At 41.8% G+C, this 20,150-nt stretch overlaps 1 protein-coding gene and 1 long non-coding RNA gene across 5 annotated transcripts in view; one reads left to right on the top strand and one right to left on the bottom strand.

Moving 5' to 3' along the window:
- LOC141928230 (uncharacterized) overlaps positions 1-6,666 on the top strand; it is a 32,402-nt gene extending 25,736 nt beyond the window's left edge. For both annotated transcript variants that reach the window (XR_012624702.1, XR_012624701.1), the window contains exons 2-3: positions 1,424-5,252; positions 5,339-6,666. This is a non-coding gene — a long non-coding RNA (uncharacterized LOC141928230). The remainder of the gene's footprint in view (positions 1-1,423; positions 5,253-5,338) is intronic.
- GRM7 (glutamate metabotropic receptor 7) overlaps positions 279-20,150 on the bottom strand; it is a 309,081-nt gene continuing 289,209 nt past the window's right edge. For 2 of the 3 annotated variants that reach the window (XM_074836095.1, XM_074836097.1), the window contains one exon: positions 279-1,429. Coding sequence is in view for 1 of the 3 variants with exons in the window: in XM_074836097.1 (XP_074692198.1) it covers positions 1,380-1,429 (50 nt within the window). In the remaining 2 variants the exon portion in view is untranslated. Of the gene's footprint in view, positions 1,430-5,618; positions 5,642-20,150 lie in introns of those variants that run through there. The other variant, XM_074836096.1, reaches the window with a different exon arrangement.

The raw sequence follows: 20,150 nt of genomic DNA, 5'->3' as shown, positions 1-20,150 counted from the left end.
AGACAGGAGGGCTTTCTCTGTGTGACTGCAACTTGGCTTTTGGGGGTTGTTATAGATCCCAGTGCTTAAAAAGGCACTTTTTTTTCTTTTTTTCCTTCTATTACCTGCTAGCTCCCCCAAGACCTTTTTCAGACCTGCTTTTTGTGCACAAAGCATGAAGTACCTCTGTGTTGGGTTTTTGGATGTCCATGGCTGGCAACATCATAAAATAAACTTTAGTCACAAGGGGGAAGGGGGAGGGAACAACTGAAAAAATATATTTATTGGAGTAAATAAAAAAAAGTTAACCAAAGTCCTTTATTGATACATTCTTGGATAATATCACAGGATCGAGAGAATGGAAAGGAAGGGAGGAGTTTGCGGCAAAGATTGGTTTCACTAAATTGGCACATAAGCAGCAAGATTAACGAAATTACTTATTACAAACAGTATAAAACATACATGCTTTTTTAAGTCCTTATCACACTGGTCAATCATGGTGGGGCATCAACAAAGAAAAAAACCTCAAGACATGTAAAAGCCATATTCTTTCCTCCAAATATCATAAGAATTTTTGAAATTATTGCAAAATAGTCATATACCTTAAATAAAATAACAAAATAGAACACAAATACAAATATCAAACATAAATTATTAACATGTACCATAAAATACATTACTGGCATGCATTCCAAATATCAAGACCTCTACTAAAACTCAGCAAAAATCCTTTCTGCTTCCTCTGCAGCCCATCAGAGTTGTGAAGGGGGGGGACTAACTTCGCCAGCACAGTTTTTGGTCTTTAAATTCTTTTTTTGTTTGTTTAGTTAAAAAAAATAACGTATATGGATTGCAGTGATACAGTAGTAATCATACAAGTCATGTACATAGGTCTTTTAAATCCTTAGTTGTTGGTTGTTTTTTTTTAATGTGCTAAGTCTGAGAGAATAGGGCCTCAATGAAACTGTGCATTCAAAAAACAAACAGTGAACTCGAAACAACATGGATGGCAATATGCAAAAATCCTCACAAACTGTACAGAAAGTTCAAAAACTTGCAGTCTGGAAGTACATAGAAAGACAGAATTAGCCCCTTAAAGTCCTTGTAGCTGACTGCCACCCACCCTGGGGAGCCGGTCCCCCCGTGCCGCAGCCGGGCACACGGGCTCCCGCGGCTGGAGCAGGTCCGAGGCCACGGCCGACGGCAGTGCCAGTGACGTACTAAGCCGAGAGCGATGAAGGATATTTCGGGGAGCAGCCGTTGGGAGCGCGGGGCTCCTCGTGCGCGTTCCCACAGCATCGCCGTGCCCTCGCCCCCGCCGAGGCGGATGCCCCGCGGCTCGGGAGGAGGCCTGCGGATGAAAATCCTCACCCGTCCTCCGCCCCACGTGGCAAAACCGACTAGATAACCAGGTTGTTATAACTGACGTACTTCTTTTTTGCAGCAGGGCCTGGAAGAAAACGGGAGAATGGTCAGACACCCCACCGGCGAAAGGGCTGGCTACTGGGCCGAGGGCTGCGGGCACCGCCAGGGATGCACCGGTGGCTCCCGTGTCCTCGTGAGCACCTTTCCTCCAGGCAGCATGTGCTGGCGGACCCGACTCCAGTCAGACAGCTCTTAGATCAGCCAAAGCCGTGTCTCCGGCCCCAGCTATTAGCATGAACAAAATTACCACTGATTGATTTTGTTAGACTCTTGCACTCTGTATGACTTCACTGCTGAGGCACCGTAACTGGATCCCATTAAGATTTCTTTTTTTTTAAACAACAGTGACATTCTCTCCAACTTCTTAAATCTCCTGGGCTAAACTTGGCTTTTCTCATGGATAAAGTGATTCTTATACAAGTTTTATGACTCTCAGAATTTTTCAATATGGGGATGAAAGCACCAGCCTTCCTAATTATGACCTTCAAATTAAATCTGTTTGCAAACATAAATAAATAAAAACAGTCAGTAAGTACTTTGTGAGCAATGCTACACACTTCTGTCAGCAAAAATTGCAAATATATGCAGCTGAATACAAAGCAAAATATTCTTCAGTTCTTTGGCAACACTGACATAGGGACATATCAACTGATAACATGTTCTCCATCAGGCATGTTAACAAAAACATTGCTATTTATATGCAAATTCTGTAACTAGGTTGTAACCACCTACCGGCCTTATGAGATTTTATATTGAACTGTGTTCCAATGAATACAGAAAAGGCCTTTCCCCATGTATTCACTTTTCAAAAAGAAAAAAAGAAAAGCAAGCGTATGAAGTATGCATGCTCTTGCAGTAAAGATTAAAATCCAATATTCTAACTGAGTTATCATGAGACCAGTTTAAGCTAGTGGATATTCTCAAAAGGTTAAAATTACCAGGCATTGCTGTTATTATCACCTATTCTTATTCAGCATTTGTGGTTTTTTGAGTAACCTGGAGTCTACAAAACACATTAACATGAATCATAATCGACCATGCACAGAAAAACTGAATATATAAACAAACCTGAGCCTCAATGCATCCCCCAATAAAATACATTTGGAAGATGAGTAAGGGAAAGGGATAAGGTGGATTTTCTGGGATTGCTGAAAACTTTCAGCTCTTTTTGCCTCTGCCACTGCTCTGTATGCCAGCTCTCTGGAGCATCCCCCCCGCCTCAGAGACCTAATGCACCTCCCTCTGCCACCCACAGGCAGTGCCTGTTTTCCCTTGGTGTCTCCCAACAGTCAGAAAGCATTACTAATCTGAAACTGATATTAATTTTTCAGGTGGCCCACTTTTCAGAAATACTTGCTTAAATAAGGACAGGTTCTCCACCAACAGTTCAGAATATTTTGAGTATCATGCATGAGAGTGCAGTTGAATGTAAATATTTTTCATGGTGTTCACTATCTTTTTTACTGACAAAGAAACAATTTTACTTCTAGGTGTTTTCAAGACTGCCATTTAAGAACCTCCTGTGTAACTCTAGCTCTTTGCAGTGTTATTTGGAACCAAACCCCTAATTCAGCTGTTTCACCATGTTCCATACAAGAGCCAGAGCTGTGTGTTCAGTCAAGGAGTGATCCTGCAAAATGCTGATCATCTTCAGTTCCCATTAACTTCTTTTGGACACGAAGGTGTTCAACACATGGCAGGATAAAGCTCATTATCCTTCAAGGCTAGACTGCAAATATTCAATAAACTGTGGTATGCTATTAAATGCTGAAGAGAGGTAAAATGCAGCTGGAAAAAAAAATACCATCATGAAACAGGTTGCAAAGTAATTACATGTATTATTTTGTGATATACTTCAGTTTTATCCATTACAAGCTTCAATTTCAAATAGCAGCAGAGCTCCTATGACAGAGGAGATTTTGATACTCTCCACTGCTGGGCTGTATCATGTCAACCCCCCTAATGCTTACAGGGTTTTTACTTGAGCTTTCAGCAAACCTGATAATTTTGCTTGATGAGTTTTCTTACAAATTTAACCACAGTAGCTCATTTCTCATTTTCAATATGACAATGAACCACCAGTGCCAAATGATTTCAGCCAAGAAATATTGTTGATAGTGTGTACTTCCGTAACCTCTCTGTGAAAAGATAGGCTCCACGCATCCAAGCCTTAGACAGTAAAGTTATCTTTGGCACTGCTCTGCTTCACAAGAATAATGTAGTTGACAAAAGCATCATCCATAATTTAGATTAAATGATCAATAAAAGCTTCATGGTTATTTTAGGAGAGGAAAGACAATCTTCCTTGGTTTTAAAGGCTGTTAGGACCGAGGAGATTTTCCCAGCTCTGTTCCTGCACTAACTCCAGGAACCTGGAGCTCAGCTGATGTGTAACTCCCAGAAGTGCTCCAGTCTTGAAGACTTCAGGAGAGTCTACCTCGATAATGAAACTCTACTGAGTGGCAGCTCATCATTATCATTGGCAATTAGCACCACGTATGGATATGATTTTCCTCACAGAAATTAATTTACATGAAAATGGAGAATGCTAATGAAACATCAGCATTACCAGAGTTCACCATGCTTTAATCCACCATACATGAGCATTCCCTGTTCTTCAAATGGAAGGCGCATACAGATCTCATAAGCTCTGTTGCTGTTGGTGTTAATGGATGACAGCTTTCCAACAGTGAAAACAGATTGTCCTCTTGCAAATAACATATACATGTTAATTAATATACATGCAATTATGTCAACCTCAGCTGGCCATTGACTTAGATGGATTGGAGGTGAGCCAATGGCAGTGGTATGCAGAATCTGAAATGCTGGACTGTACCTTCTCTACAGAGATACAGAGACCAACAGCAGCCCCCTTTCCTGAGGTCTGTGCAAAGGACCGAGCAAACAAACTGTGGGATAAATGTGGGCTGCTAGCTATTTTTAAGTACAAATTACTGTATAGAAAGGAAACATCCTAGGTATCGACTGCCTGATATTTGCAAATAAATGTGCTCTTGAGGCATTTACATCGTATAACTTGTTTGAAAAAAAGGGGACCATACTATTTAAAAAGAGGCTACATATTGCTACTAGGGACAAGTGCCCTTTTCTGCTAATTAGTGGTGAAGAGCAACAATGTTAATAGGAGAAAAAATTATTATGAGGAATACCCAAAGAATACAACCTCATATATACAGACAGGACCACTGTACTGGAAACAATCTCCAGGTTCAGCCCAGCCATAGGTAACCACATCCCATGCCCTTGTTTTGCCTTAACTTTACTTGAAAAGAAAATTGTTTTGTCCATGTTATGGTGGAACCCAGCCTAGGCTGTCACGCTTCAGAAAGGTTAGGCAGATCTGCTGCAGGGAGGCACAGTGATGAAGCGTCATCTCACGTTACCGCTGACACACAGTACTGGATAGAAGGAAGGTGCAAGTATCACATCTCCCTCGTGCTGCTGACGTTGCTGTTAGTCTTCTGGTTTTATGAGCATTACATTTACTCTCAATTTGAAAGCAATCGGGAACTCTGAAAAACCAAGGCGGCAAGAGCAATGCCTTCCAAGATGAGCTGAGACAGGATGGGTGTTCGATTTCCTGGCAGCTGGACTGACAGAAGTGTAAAGAAAGCACCTTGGTCATCACAAACCCAGACACTTCATAGCAGGGCATTAATTTTATGGATGTGACTGTGTGCAAGATACTGACAGCCACATGAGCTATGAGTTGTCCTCTTAATTACGTGCCGTGCCTTTTGCCATTCTCCATAAATGGATCCCACCCTCCTCCCTTGCAAGCATCCATTTCAAGACATCTGCACACAGCCTACAGCAGTGCAACCCAGGTGAAGACAACCTGTATATCTGCATGTGGAAAATAACCAATGTTTCATTAAAGCACAACAATTAATCAAAACCCTTTCCTTTTCAGCTCGCCAGCGGGCAGTGGGGGCAGTGACAGTCTACACCCATCCCCTTCCAGAAGAGAGTAACAGGATTTGAAATAACTGCATCACTGTGCCAACAACATATTAAAAACAAATACGCAGAAGCAGAAATCCTCTTTGGATATATAAGTTTCATCACTTGACTGGTTTTCATTATCTTCAACACAGGTCACAAAGAAAGAAGCTCCCACCGCATCCACAAGCAAGGCAGATCTGTCAATACTTGTTTAGAGTGAGATTTAATCACTTTCACTTCAATTTTATGCACATTTGTAACCTCTTCCATGCTTAAAAAGAAAAGATTTACAGTGCAAAAAATGAATTTTATTACAGCCCAGAGGCATCTCAAGCTATGAAATGTATGAAACATGATCTTAGTATTTCTAGCACTGAGCAAGGACTGACATCATGATGGCTACGAGTCTGGAACTCTGCTCTGATTTCCTTTGCAGTCACTGTGGCAGATTATACTTACCTCCTCTTTTTCATTTTCTTAATTCTTGCTTAGAAACCTGTATCATTCATGTCAGGCAAAGCGGAGCCTGATTATTAAATCCTGCTTCTAGTCCATCTTAAAGGGAAATGGATGCACGTGGCCCCTCCTCCGTCTCTGTGCCTGAAAGACAGAGCTATCTGCATGCTCTGTTGCCTTTAAATTGGGGAATATATATGAGAAAGAGATGAAAGCAACAGTCCTAAATGATTCCACATGCTTGCCCAAAACCCAGCAAATGGAATGAAGCTTGGAGAAAAAAATGTAATTTTAAATTTAGTATCTAAATGTAAATAGATTGTTATATCACATTTTCACATCTCTCCTGTTGTGCTCTCTACCATAGTGTATTGGCAACTTATCTGGTATATAAATGCCTACAGTTGTACAAAATCCCGTTTTGTTTTATTGTGTGTGTTGGTGGGTAGTTGCTTGTCTCTGAGCTGCAACCTGAACTGTGTGGCTTTTATGCAGATTAGCACACAGAACCTTGTTTTAATAATAGAATACGAATATATTAAATTACAAATATAACATTAGTAAAAAGTGTGTTCCTCTGTAATTGCTTTACAGCCTTCTCTTCTCATAAATTATATCTTTAGCTGTCATATTTCCTTGTCACTCTCAGTAAAGCAGCAACAATTAACACCTCAGCGCCGAGGACAACCATAAATAGCAGTGGTGTTCCAGTCACCCAAGAGGTTTGTCAGCAGATCACAAACGGCAACAGGGAAGGAGAAGTTGCTAACGAGATTGTTTCTGTTTCCTGATTACTAATTTATCTAGCACACAAGTGGCCTGATGGCAACCTGGTGACAAGTTTAGAGAGGACGGTCTGTTGATGCCTGCTGCAACCCACATTGCTGCCCTGCGCCGAGCACTGCCCTGGCCAGGGCCATGTCACAGGGCCTTGCATCTCCCCAGCTCCTCGCAGGACACACATTACCCATTTGCACACTCAGGCCCCGTCACGTTTGACATGCCAGCCAGAGGACACCATCCCACACAGGTGACAAATGCTGTAGGAATGGTTTCTCTCCATTTGTGTAGTCTTATCAAAACTGAGTCAATGAAAATACAGCAGTGAGCATAATTTAACCTTCAAGATGAACAACACTCGTGTTGAAGCACTGTCTGAGGAATGAACAACCTGAACAAACTCCTCTGACCATCTCTCCCTCACTTCTGATGGGCACGGCCCTCTAGATTCTCCATGTGGGATAACGAGTGATTGTCCTGAGCAGTTACTGAAGAACCCAGCCAAGGGAGAGCCAGAATGGGCCAGGGGGAGGATTGAAAGAGCATGCTATACAAAATGCTGTAACAAGAAGCAAGGGCTGCTTACAAGGAGTAAACACACTTTGGAAATTAATAGAAAAACAATTACATAATAGAACTGTATAGATTTATATAGTCATCACTCATACTCCTTTTGCTACTCTTGTGACACGGTGTATTATGGCATGTATTACTAATACGCTGCTTGTAGTCTCCAGGAAATGCCAGAAAATCAAAACCAGAATGAAAGTGGGTGGTGTCAGTTATATTTTAAGTTTGTCTTTTCCTTACCTTTTTACATATGTTTCAAATTCCTTAATAAGATTTCATCCCTCTGCTTTGCTCTTGTAAAGTGCTTTTCTTTCTTATTTTTCTCCAGTATTGAGAGTGATGTCACCACAGAATCCTGATAGGCATAAGGACAATAACTGTATTTCCAGATGAATGCTAGACCATGGCAAGGATCTTCTCTGATGGGGGGGTTATCCAGGAGAAACTCAAGACACCTGGAAACACTACCCTGTCACAATCTCTTTGTGAGAGATGCAAATGTCTGTCTTTATAAAAAACAACTTTTCTCTAATTTGGTGGGGTATTGTACATTGCTAATGCTGCTGATTTCATATCCCCCCCTTCTGTGACTGTCTCACCCCTTCCACCCTGCTCTGCCCCATCAGCAGTTTCAACTAACAAATATTTGGGAAATGTGGGTTCAGATTTTGGAGAAGGATGTTCTGCATGTTACAACAGCAGCAAAAACACACGGAGTGTGAGAGAGAGGCCTTAGGCCAGTTAATTCTCTAGAAAAGCCAGAATCTGTGAGCAGTGTAGTTAATTCATTAAAACGCCATCAAAAAGCTGTACAGGAAGATGGAAGGTGCGTGGGGGGGAGATAATGGGGTTGGGACAGTACAGCACGGGCTTGGGAACGCCTATCCAGCAGAAAACAAACCCCAGTTTCCACTTCAGCTTCACCAGCTCCAAAACCAAATGTGATTTTCAAGTGTGACGATTGGTACATTTTGTGTGAATTGGTATCCAAGGCACAGGACCCTAAATTGTCACTGCAAATAGGATCGAATTAAGCAGCCCCAGACATGGAACATAAAGCTGAGAAGGAACTAAAATGGCATAAAGAGAGAACGGGGCTGTGTTGCTTAGCAACCACCACCTTTTTGGGTGGATTAAGCGAGTCCGGACACATTTGCACTGTTGACAATCATTGCTGGTAACGTAAAGGAGCTTTTCTGTATCTCTGGTGACAAGTTCAGTTAGGTGCTGTGGTGGCGAGGACCAGGAGACCGTGTGAGGTGAGCACCAGCCTGAGCGTGACTAGCACCCTGGTTATAGGGATGACCTGTTCCAGCACAGATGTGCTCCAGAACTCGGTTTTCAAGAGGTCTGAGGCTGCTTCATTGAGATTTCTGATTCATTCTCCTACAGTTAGTACAGCTCACACAATTAGGTTATTCCTCTCTGTAGAAAAGTCACAAGAAAAGCTGAATGCTACGCAAGGCTTAGTCATCCTCTTCCTCCATCACTGATTTTTTCTCCAATGGGTTTAGGTAACACCAGGCCAAAACCTCCATGCACATTGTATTGGTTCTTCCAAAACCTCAGTCTGGGCTTGCAGGGTCATTCCTGAAGAAACCAAGCAAGGTTTGTGTATCTCTATTCTCATCTATGGCTGGAGGAGTTCAATTTAAAAGGTCATCAGCTCTTCACAGAGACTTTTTCTTAGTTTATTTTGCTAACAAATAGATGCTTTCCTGGATGGAAGTGCCACCACTGTCTGCAGGGCTGCCAAAGCCATCTCAGCCTGTTGGCCAACTTGACCAGGTTTCCAGAGCACTAGCATGTAAGGGAAGTTACACAATCCACAGCCAGATTTTGGCCTTCAGTTCAAAGAAAGTAACTGCGGGAGTTCAGTTATGGCCATGCTTGTCTAAATTGCAGCTTTGATCCCACAGCCTTGGGTAGAACAGCCCCATGTCTGCTGTGTGTCTGTCCCATCCTTGTCCTGTCCCTGTGCACATGATGGCACAGAGATGGCACATCTTACTCTGTATGTTGGCGCTCTTAGAGCAAAAACCTTCTCTTGGGGGGAGGGAGGCATTCACAACTGTGGTGCTTCATGGAAAAGAAGAAAAAAAGAAGATCTGTTGCAAGAAGAAAAAATAATTTTAAAAGCTGCAGCTTGCTTGGAGTACAACTAAGCCAGACCTCAGTTCCAGCAGCACTCCCCCACCACAGCCTCTCCTTTCCCACTGCTGATGGCTTGCTTCCTTACGGCCATCTATGATCCTTCTGCAGAGATAACTTTAAAATCTACTTACATGCTGCAGTGATGTTTGCCTTTGCAGCTTGAGTGGACAGCAATGGACTCCAGCCCTGGGGAGAGGATGATGCTCTCCTCTTGCTCAGCTCTGACAGGCAGTCCCTGGAGGAGCCCCTCCTGTTTGGTGTTTTGCCTTTTTTTAAGAATTTAAGATATTATTTTAGTGCTAATCTCTTCTTGAGTTTTAGTCATTTAAACTTAAGTCCTGTAGGTTGCCAGGTGATTACCACCAAAATAATAAAATGCACTAGGTATTAGGAATAGGTGTAAAAATCTTCCAAAGGTAATTTGAATGTTTCCTCCAGATGTTCCTTCAAAGATGAGTTTGCTGTCAAAGAATTTCCAGTGCCATTATGATATTTGTGCTGGCTTTGCTGAGATTCATTAGACTGGCTGAAGTATTCAAAGGATAGAACCGAAAGATGCTTGCAAACCTCAGCCTGAAAAATTGTCACCGCTCAGCTGCATCTGTGCACCCCTCCATAGAGGAGTCGGGCCTGTCTGCAGGAGGCAGCGCGTGTGGATGAGGTGTTCCTGCTCTTTAATACAGAATGTGTTATTGGGGAGATTCCTGCTAGCAGGGAGGAAGAAAAAACATCTCTGCAGTCCGGAAGATGAAAGTCTTGCAAATATATATATATATATATATATATATATGTATAAAGCAAACAGCTCACAAAAAAGTCATTGAGTAAGGTTTCTGAAGCCAAACTCTTCAAATTAATTAAGGACAGCTGGTAGGTGAATATGAATAATAAAAAGCCCTGCAGATTTTAACTGGAAAAAACCCCAAAGGTTCATTGGATAAATGTAGAACAAATAATTTGCCTGGCTTTAAAAAGAAGAAATATATATTCAGATATTCATATATTCAGATATTTTCTTCACAATTTTCACGATACGACTGTCTCATTTTCTGCTTCTATGCATTTAGAAATTTTGCAACAAGATGCAATTACATTTGCAGAAGCTGATTTGCTGTGGAGGCCACAACTGATCTCTGCAATGCAAAGAGAGAGAAAAACAAGCTTATGGTCCCCCTGCGACCTGTTGTCACCGTGTAACCAGGCAGGAACCGCAGTGCCAGCATTGGCTTTGGCAGTGCTGTTCCAGCCTAACAGCTGGGAGGACAACCGTTGTGCTGAGTCTCTTGGGCTCAGATTGGGTCAATAACATGACATTCTGGTCAACACCTTGATCTAGAGAAACTGCTGTACCTGAAATCACTCCAACTCTTTGCCAGAGAGACATTCCTGTGTTGTGCTGTATATCCTTTAAGGGGCTCGTTTCTGTATGCCACTGCCAAGCCCTGGGCTGTGCCTACTTGTGGGCTACGCTGAGCCCACAGAAACACCCCAGAACCTGCTGGCAAGTTCATGCCGAGCCCTGCTCCCACTGCAAGCCCCGGGGATCTGGTCTGTCTGCATTTCACTGTGTGCTGAGATGGATGAAGAACATGCAGAATGAGCCCACCTTTACTTGGAAAGCAAAAGCAATTTGGTGGCAGCAGCTTTTTAAAGTATCCCACTGATGTCAGTCACCCGTTGCTGCTAGGAAGACCCAGATGTGTGGGATCTAATACTACCAAGTTCATCTGAGGGAATGGGAAGCAGTGAAGAAAATCCCAAAGCTGGCTGAAATCATCACAAGTCAGGTTGGGCCACATGGATAAATTTTTACCTAGCGTAGACACATAATATATTGCTTAAGGTTAGAAGTCTAATGAGCTGTCGCAAAAATGTCAAACGCTGCAAAACTAAAAAACAAATCAGCCTCTCTGACATGTGCACACACGCTACTTTAGGAAAGCAAGGCCAGATCCTCTTTTGGCTCAACTCTACTAACGTGAACAAGGTGGCTGGAAGCCAGATGTCCAACCAATCTATCTCGTTACATCACCAAATGCCACTCAGATGTCTTTGCTTCCAATCTGCAAAAGGCTGATAATGTTTATAATCTCCTGCCTCAGAGCAAGATCATAAGGTGAACACCAGAAATCTTGAATATGTGATTAATGCCAAGAGAGTGCCATCAGAAAAACGGCCTAAGCAATCTTGCATGTCAGCGCTGCTTTATATACACTTGTTAACCTGGATTCACCTGGTTCACCTCTATTGCTTTCAGAATGCAACTAAAAATTAAATTATTACTTCAAGTTATTAGAATAATTATGTTTATGCATATGCATACAAATGTATTGTTCAGAGCAGGGCTGGGCACATGCTGCAGGTTTATTTCTCTCTAAAGAGAGTTCATGCGTCTGTCACTTTACACAGCTTCCACTTCTAAATTCCTCATATTCTAACCAGGGCTACATTCTACCTTTAGGGCTTTCTTATTATTATCCCTTTTAGAAATGGATATTTACCCTGTCTATCATGTAGCCCCTAAGCAAACTCCGACTGCAGAGCTAGTCAAGTGAATGATATAACTACACTTCAAGTGAGCCTTGAACCCATGGGACTGGCAAAATATCGTACAGAATAGTGCCAGGGCCATAAGTATCAATTACAAATATCCAATATAATGGGTTCTCTTAACGAGGACTGCTTTGAAGTTCCCAGAAGGATTTAACAGGAAGCAAGAGTATGACCTTGCCAGTTCCCCAGGGCACACTGAGATCTGAAGTAGTTTTTTCTTTAAACAAAAGTCCATTTTAGCTTATAAGGCTTTCAAGTAGTAGCTGCTATCAGAGGCATATGGTTTTAATTTGTCAGGTTTTTTTACAATGCACCTTTTGTGAGAACAGAGAATGTATCTGATAGGAAGACTAATAAAAGCAGCTCTTGGGTGAGATAATGGCATAACGATAGAGATCAGTTCAGGTCAAAGTGGCAATGACATGACATGCTTATAGACTAAGACAGCTTGTTAGGGTTTGCATACATTAAGTATGTGTTTGCTTTGTCATTCTGCAAATGTATTAGATTGAGACCAATCTGCTGTTGAGCTTTTATCTTGACAGGGATGAAGAAACTCTAAGCTCAGACAACATGGGGAAAGTGATTGTATTAGATGCTTGCACTACAGTACAAAGCTAGAAAATTCTGACTTCAGTTTGAGTAGAATAATACCCATTAATTTCAGTGAAGCAGGCTTTCCCACAATGAATCCCAGAAAGGGTGGCAAGCTTATCATACCAATCACCCTAAAACTCACAAAATGATGGAAAGATTATTCTGCAAAGTCAGTATGCACCATTGCACATGGCACTTACCTCTTTAGAAAAGAAGACTGAATTGCTTATTTGGGCACATTTTCCTTTAGTGTACTAGATAAATAATGAACTCTAGCTCATGCACTGACTTCGAACCCCACTTCTCTAGCACAGGAGGAAAGAAATACAGCTGTACGTGGTTGGAAGTTTTGCCTAATGGTCTGGGGTAACTGTTACACTTCTCTAACATTGCTCTGTAGACAGCAAATTTAATCTGTCTTTGTAAAGATGAGTAAGGAAAAATCCTGTAGAATGTAGCACAAAACATACACTTTCCTTTTTTGAGACAGTGTAATGGGTGAACTCCCCAGTTAAGCTCCAGCTCTTCAGACAGGAGCAGCATTGCACACTGCAGCCAAAATTGCACACCTGCTCGACTTGAGGGCAAAGCACCTCCTCATTTCAGCAGAGCCAGTATCACTTGCCGTAAAAATTTACAGTATAGTATAAAATACTGTGGACAGTTACTGTTTTCTTATGACGCTTCTATTGCACTTTTCAACTTGGACACTGAGCGCTTTTGTGTTTCTTGTGGTTTTCAAGCACTCCGCTGCAAGCAACCACGTGCCAACAGCCCACCGTCACTGGGATCTTAGGGCAAAACATGCCCCTGGGGAACGTGACCAAAATAAAATGGCCTCTGATGGGAGATGCGCCTATGGTAAGGGCGAAACTGAGTGTCAGAGGAAATTCACTCCTCTGAAGAATATTATAAAGATATGTACCTTACAAGCTCTAAAAATAGGCCACAAATGGGATATGTGATACATGCTCCCCCTTTGCCATGATGAGATATGGCATTCATCATTTCTGAATATTTACCAATGGAAGTGATAGTTCTCTGTAAACAAACAAAAAACATGTCATTTATTTCTCTGCCTCTGAACTGCTTATGCTGATAACTCTGTCAGTGTCAATAAACTCCTTTTGTTAAGCTGGGAAGATGATCTAAACTACCTGCGGTGATAGACACTGCTTTCAGCCTCCTCAGGGCTGGGCTAAAAGATAATTTTTATCAGCCACACCTTTGACTGCTTTGCAAGGTATTATTAAGGTAGGTGCCTTCAGAGATAAATTCAGAGGTTGTTGTTAATATTAATTTTCCCATCTGAGCCATTAAATGTGACTTTGAGTCAAAGAACTGAGCCAGACCCATACTGTTTATGGCCTGAAAAATCATCCTGTTTTTGCCAGAAAGATAACTGTAAGATTGAGATTTTGAGTCAGGTAGTAAGACTGCAATAGGAAAGGATTAATTTTACCCTTCTAAATAAAAGCTAAAACCAACAAAGTATTGTACCACTGAAGAACATCAATCTTGAGCATGTTTGGCTGCATCTTTCTCCTATCTACTTGTCTGCTTTGCAGATAAAAACTTCTGGGTCAGGTGAAGTTTGAAAGTATCTGCAATGCTGGGATCAAAGAATAAACAGCAGAAAGTCTTATCAACACTTCCAGCAAATGAAAGATTGCAGAGAGGCTTAAAGAAGACCTGGCACGGGGAACAGCCATGGAGCAGGCTGGTGCGTTTGTGCACTTCAGGGTGAGATGTCATTTGGGGCTCGGGCTGGGGAGCAGAAATCCCCACCCGGGGCAGCGGAGGCAATGGGGAGCCAAGAAAGAGGCAACAGAAAGAGGAAAGAGGGAGCCAAGTGCCAGCAGACAGCAGAGTCACTGTATGGATCTTCACATCAACAGCTAGAAAAAACAACTAGAAAAGTGCACAGGATCTTAGGAAATGTGTTTCTAAATCTTTATGAGATTATGGCAGAGAAGAAACAAATCCAATTCATATTACTCCTTAATTGGAGTCGACAGTACAGAAAACATACTAATTTAAACTACATTTAAAATGCTTCCATTTGAATGCTGTGGACTGGAAAGATAACAAATAGTGGCAAATTATTTTCATCTGCTTAAAACAAAGTAATTAATAGTACTTTGGTTATCTTACCTGGAAAGCCAGGCTCTGTTGAGAGCTGTTAAAGCCAAGTGTGAAAACAGTTTGCATGAAACATAATTAAAATTATGACCTGAGTGATCTTCTAAAACATCCCAAAGGAGTCCTGAAGTCAGAGCTATATGAAAATGATTCCTCTCTACCTCTTGACTTTGTTCCTGAACCAGCTCCTGAATGTCCTCCACCACCTCGTGCTGCAGCCCCTTCCACCGTGGCTGGGGTCTCTGGAACTGACCCTCTCCGCTCAGCACAGCATTTTCCAGCTCTCCATCATTTGACCTGGCATCCTGGAATGTTTTATTCCCTTCTCTCCAGCTACTGAGGACCAATACAATAAACCCCCACCCAAACCTGTTTCTGACACTCTGCCTAAACCACACTCTTCTTCAGTCACTCCCTGTCCTAGCAAACCCCAGCACTCAAAACCCAGCGAACACCTGGGTTTTGACCCAAGCAGATATACAAGTAAATACCTGGTTATAAAGTAATCACATAAGTAATCATGTACTTACACCCACATTTGGTAAATACTGCTCTACATGTCTAGCTAGTTCATCCATTCAGTGATCAAAGAATTGAAAATGTTTTTCTAATTAATCATTGTACTTAATCAAAAAATCAAGAAAACTAGAATTCTGTGCAGTTGCCAAACAACAGGAATGTAGGATTGAACAACAGCTTCCCCCCCCCCCCCCCCCCCCAACTATATTCAGTTGTGGGTTTCATATAGAGTTAGATTACAAAGGTAATTTCTGTTTACTCATTTAATGAATTACCAGCAATTTCATTATTTACTCTGTTTATTTCCATTTGTTTTCCTACATACTAGTGCATTACGTTCCAAACAGCCCCCTGAATGCAGTAGCTATATCTCTGTGCAGTGCCAAACCAGAAGTCTTGCTAGGACCTGGGCTCAAACAAATCAGCCCATTTCAACCAAGCAACTTGGGCACTCACAGAGTCAGGACCAGATTCGTATTTCTCACAATTTGGAAACACATACTGTTTTTCAATAGAAAACTGAAAGTAAGATGACACCTGGAGAGAAAACTTTTGCAGAATTTGGATTGTGTCTAAGTCAATCTCCCAGTCAATAATCTGCCCATTCACGCCATCAGTCACATTTCTGGGCAAACCACAGCTCTGCTTCTGACGTGCATTACAAGGGAACCAGGCAACGGGGAGAAAAATAACATCTCGACAAAGGACTGTTAATCTAAAGCTATCATCGGACGTGAATGACAAGCTTCTACCAAACACAACCTCCCTGTGTGAGAGAAACAGGTCATAGTTTTCTTTTAAATAACTGTAAGTGTCATATTTATTGCTCCATTTGTTCTTTCCAGGAAAACATAATGATAGAAAAGACTGATCAAACACTTCAACATCCCATGAGTAACCAGTTCTTACTTGGTACTCTGAAGAGATGAATTTCCCTTGATAAACACTGGATACAAAGCTGTATTTTGTCCAGTTTTTTTAGGAGACTTTTCACATACCCAAGCACGTCCTGACTGCTCAGGGCAGTGACTATGTCCTCGGTGAAGCACGTTGTACACTGGGGCCCAACCCATGACAGGATTCATTCTGGCTTGTACTTAGACTGCACCAGAACCTCCTTCCTGGGTTGGCTCTGTGTCTCTGAGTCAGCGTAATCCCAGAAGAAACTGGTGCCAAATCTTTTGTCAGGTCATTTCCTTAGGAAATCTTATTTCATCCTGATGTGACACAAACAAGAGCCTGGTGGGGACTTCGGTTGGCTCCTCCACCCTTCAGGTGTCCTGGCATCCCCAGGGGTTGGCTTTGATTGCAAGACCTGGCCTCTGCTACCAATGCCTCCAGAGAGGGGGTCTGTAGAGTTCCAGCCCTGTGATGCAACTGGCAAGATTAACACCATATAAATGGAACTGTGCCCAGTACAGGGACATTTGGCTATGGGTGATCCACCACTGGGAGGATGACACTGTCTTACTGCCCCAATAGAGATGAAGCTTGTATGGGAAAGTCCAAAAGGCAGGGGTGACTGCCCAAGGGTCATCAGAGAGCAGTAAAGACACTCTTTCAACACTGGACTCTGCTACACATGTAAAAAATCATTTTAAACAGCATTCCCCTAATGCTTTACAATTTGGCACATCAGCTTAAAACAGAACAATAACACCGCGTTCAACTGCAGGTCTGTTGGCATTAAAAAGATGCGCACAATTCCGAGAATGTGTGTGTGTGTGTACATTTGTTAGTCTACACGGATATTTGGGGTGTGTTTGCACTGGCAGGGGAAAGAGGACACATGCACGTGCAGAGTAACCACAATCTTCATCCCTCTCGCGTGGGAAATCTGAATTACTTTGGTACAGACCAAACACAACATGACACCACTGACAGGGCCACTCCTCACCTGAAAGGAACTCCTCTCCTTTGCTTCAAGTTGGCCTGCTTGAACTGGTTGGCAAAGAGTTGCAAGTATCAGAAAAATCAAGAATGTTCATGAAGTGCAAAGAGGCTAAATTCACTGGAAAATTTATTCATGGTATGTAATTCTGTAATACAGTGTCTAACAAAATTACACTCCGAGCTGCATGGTTAAACAGTACAATTTTACTGCAATCAACATCTAATTTTTTTTCAGAAAGTCTCGATTTCAAATATCCTGGAAATGTTTAATAGCTGATATTAATAAGAGTACAGATTTAATATAAGATTCTCTATTTCAACATGATAAGCATTATGACAAGTGGTGTAACTATGGCAACTATATATTTTTTCTTCATTTTTCCACTGAACAGCAAGAACAGACATCTCACTAGATGCAGTGCCAGACTCTTCTCCCAGGTAAGACTCAGTGCTCTGAGTTACAGAGCAGTAACTAAGCCAAACATCAGATCCCAGGACTGGAATGCTTTTCTTTCCTATTACGTGTTTCTGTTGTGTTTCACAAGCGTTTACATGTATTTAGCCATTAACCTAATTCCCTTCCTTTTTTTGCACTATGGCTAGAAAATAAAAACATGCCTTTGTTCCCTTCTGTCAGACAGAGTTCAAAACCAGCAAACTCATGCCAAAATCAAATACCTATTTTCACAAACAAAATGATGCTCTCCTCTGTAAGGTATCACCATACGTCACTGAAAGGGGTGCCTACATTTCCTTTCCTGAAGCCAATAAAGAGAAAAAAAACCCTGTGATATTTTCCAGAGATGCTGGATGTGAAAGCGGTGTATTTGCAGTAAGAGAGAAACACTGAGAAAGACCAATTTCTTATGTGCCGTTTTGATTTGCTGCTGCTTACTGGCCCCAAAAAAACCTAACAAACCCAGGCCCCTGCTGCGCGAATATATTCTCTGTTTGCTATCTGTGTCAACATAAAATAATATCTATCCCATTTTACAGTATGATTTTATGTCAGTGACAAATGAATGCTCAGCTGTGTCTCATGCTCATTTTACTCACATGCTCCTCCAGTTCATCAGCACTGTCATTTCCAAGCGCTGCACTGAAATTTTCTACAGGTTTGTTTTCCACAAGGTGACAAAATATATCAAGGCTTGGGTAAAATCACCAAAGATACACAACTGCACGCAGGAACAGGCTTGTACAACGTTATAACACCCGTGCCTGATGCAAACAAAACATCTTGACCAGAAACACGATAGCCATCAGGTGAATGTGGCTACAACCAACAGGCAGTCACCGGGGTATGTTTGATTTTGTGACAGCCATCATTTATTTTCTAATCCTGATGACTGTAACACACTTCAGCACACAGTGATTTTCTACCATCGACCTTTTTTTCCAATTCTTATCTATACAAGCTTTGAACCGTTTTCTTCAGGCTTGTAATCATGCACACAGAAAACCGCAAGGATTCATGTCTTTGAGAACTTAACTACCCTGTAATATTGCTTATTTTCAGTTTTCCTGGCTTTTTTACTCCATTATTACTATAATTAGCTTTTTGAACTCACTTACCAAATTTTCAATAGGTTTGTGAACAAATACTCTTTCAGCCAACCCATTGCCACTGGTTCTGTGTACTGGTGGAAACACTTTGTACCTGCTGGCCTGTGACCTGTTCCACTAAAGACTGGACTCCAGTGATTTCAAATATCATTAATCTCAGAAAAATACACAAAGGAAAGAAAAAAAAGAAAAATAAAAGATCTTTTGTTCTGAGTAAAAACACAGCAGCAAAATCACCAGGTCTAACACAGAACTGAAATCTCAACAGCCAAATCCAAGAGGAACAGGCTCTGCTTGTTCCCAGCGAGCCACAGACCCTTTTTCTGCAGAGAAAACATAGAAAGGGAGTGTTCCCCCATCAGATCTGCTGGTGGGTTTTTTTGTTGACTGAACTTCACTGCCAATGTGTTCAATCCTGTTACTTCAGTGGCAGCTATGAATAGACCTTTATACCTGAGGGGAAAAAAAATTTAAGTCACTCATTTGATACAGGTTTTGCACCTAACCTTATCATCTAGATAGATTTCATCACAAATGTAAGCTACTCACTTCTAAACCAGATGTAAGATGTCCTTAAAATAATTCATTTGGCTGTCCTTTACTCCCTGCAGTATGTGATAGCTGTTACGGTGCTGATGGCTGTAAAACCATTGTCCGGGAACTGAAGCAGAGCTTCTTCACATATGTTTTAATTCAGCACAGAATTTTTAAAGGAGCTTTTTTCTTTAATGAAAAAATGGAAAAATTATACCTTGCTTTGATGAACAGGGAAATAAAATGTGTATCTCAAGGCATGTGTTACTGGCTGCTGCTGGGCAGAGCTGGGCAGGCTGATGTGTGTAACGGCAGAAATCCCTCACCACTACCACCGAGCTGAAGGGAACTGGCTTACACCAGGGCATGGTGACCGAGCACCATATCTGAGCACAAATGTTGCACTTCACAGTCCATCAGAAATATTTTATCTCTCAGAATATTGCATGCCAAGCGTGTACTCAAGGCCTTTCTCTTCTGTCCTGTCTGCACGCCAAGCCTCAATGTTTAACTGCACGGGGGTTTTTCCGTGGAGGGGAGGGGCTTATACCACGTGCACTGCCTTGGAAAGAGAGCTGCAGTGTCAGTTGGTGACGGCTGTTTGGCTAACTGTTAATAATAATTTAATAAATTCAATTAACTGATCATAATAACCACAGGCAAACTAAAATGCCTGCAAAACAATCTTCTAGCAGTCAAAAATCACCAGCTGCAAACATGATCAAGAAAATCTGCAAAGACTGTAAATCGTAAAACCTCAAATTCAGCTTCCCTACTACCTCAGAGGCCAAAACATAGTACAAAGTTTAGCATATGATTCCTTCAGTCTTTGATTTAAAGGCTGTTAAGCGTTCTCTCCTAAAATCTCTTTTCTAGCTACTTCCAGTCAAACTATCCACACTTTTATCCTCAGTGGCCAGACAACATCGTGTGTCTGAGTTTGAAAATCTTTCTTGGGCTGGGAAGATTCCTGATTATAACCAGTCAGGTTTTGCACCTGAGGTTATGGATCATGG

The sequence above is a fragment of the Strix aluco genome, chromosome 11, assembly GCF_031877795.1.
Source record: "Strix aluco isolate bStrAlu1 chromosome 11, bStrAlu1.hap1, whole genome shotgun sequence".
NCBI lineage: Eukaryota > Metazoa > Chordata > Aves > Strigiformes > Strigidae > Strix > Strix aluco.
This window is presented reverse-complemented; position numbering and strand designations above follow the sequence as displayed.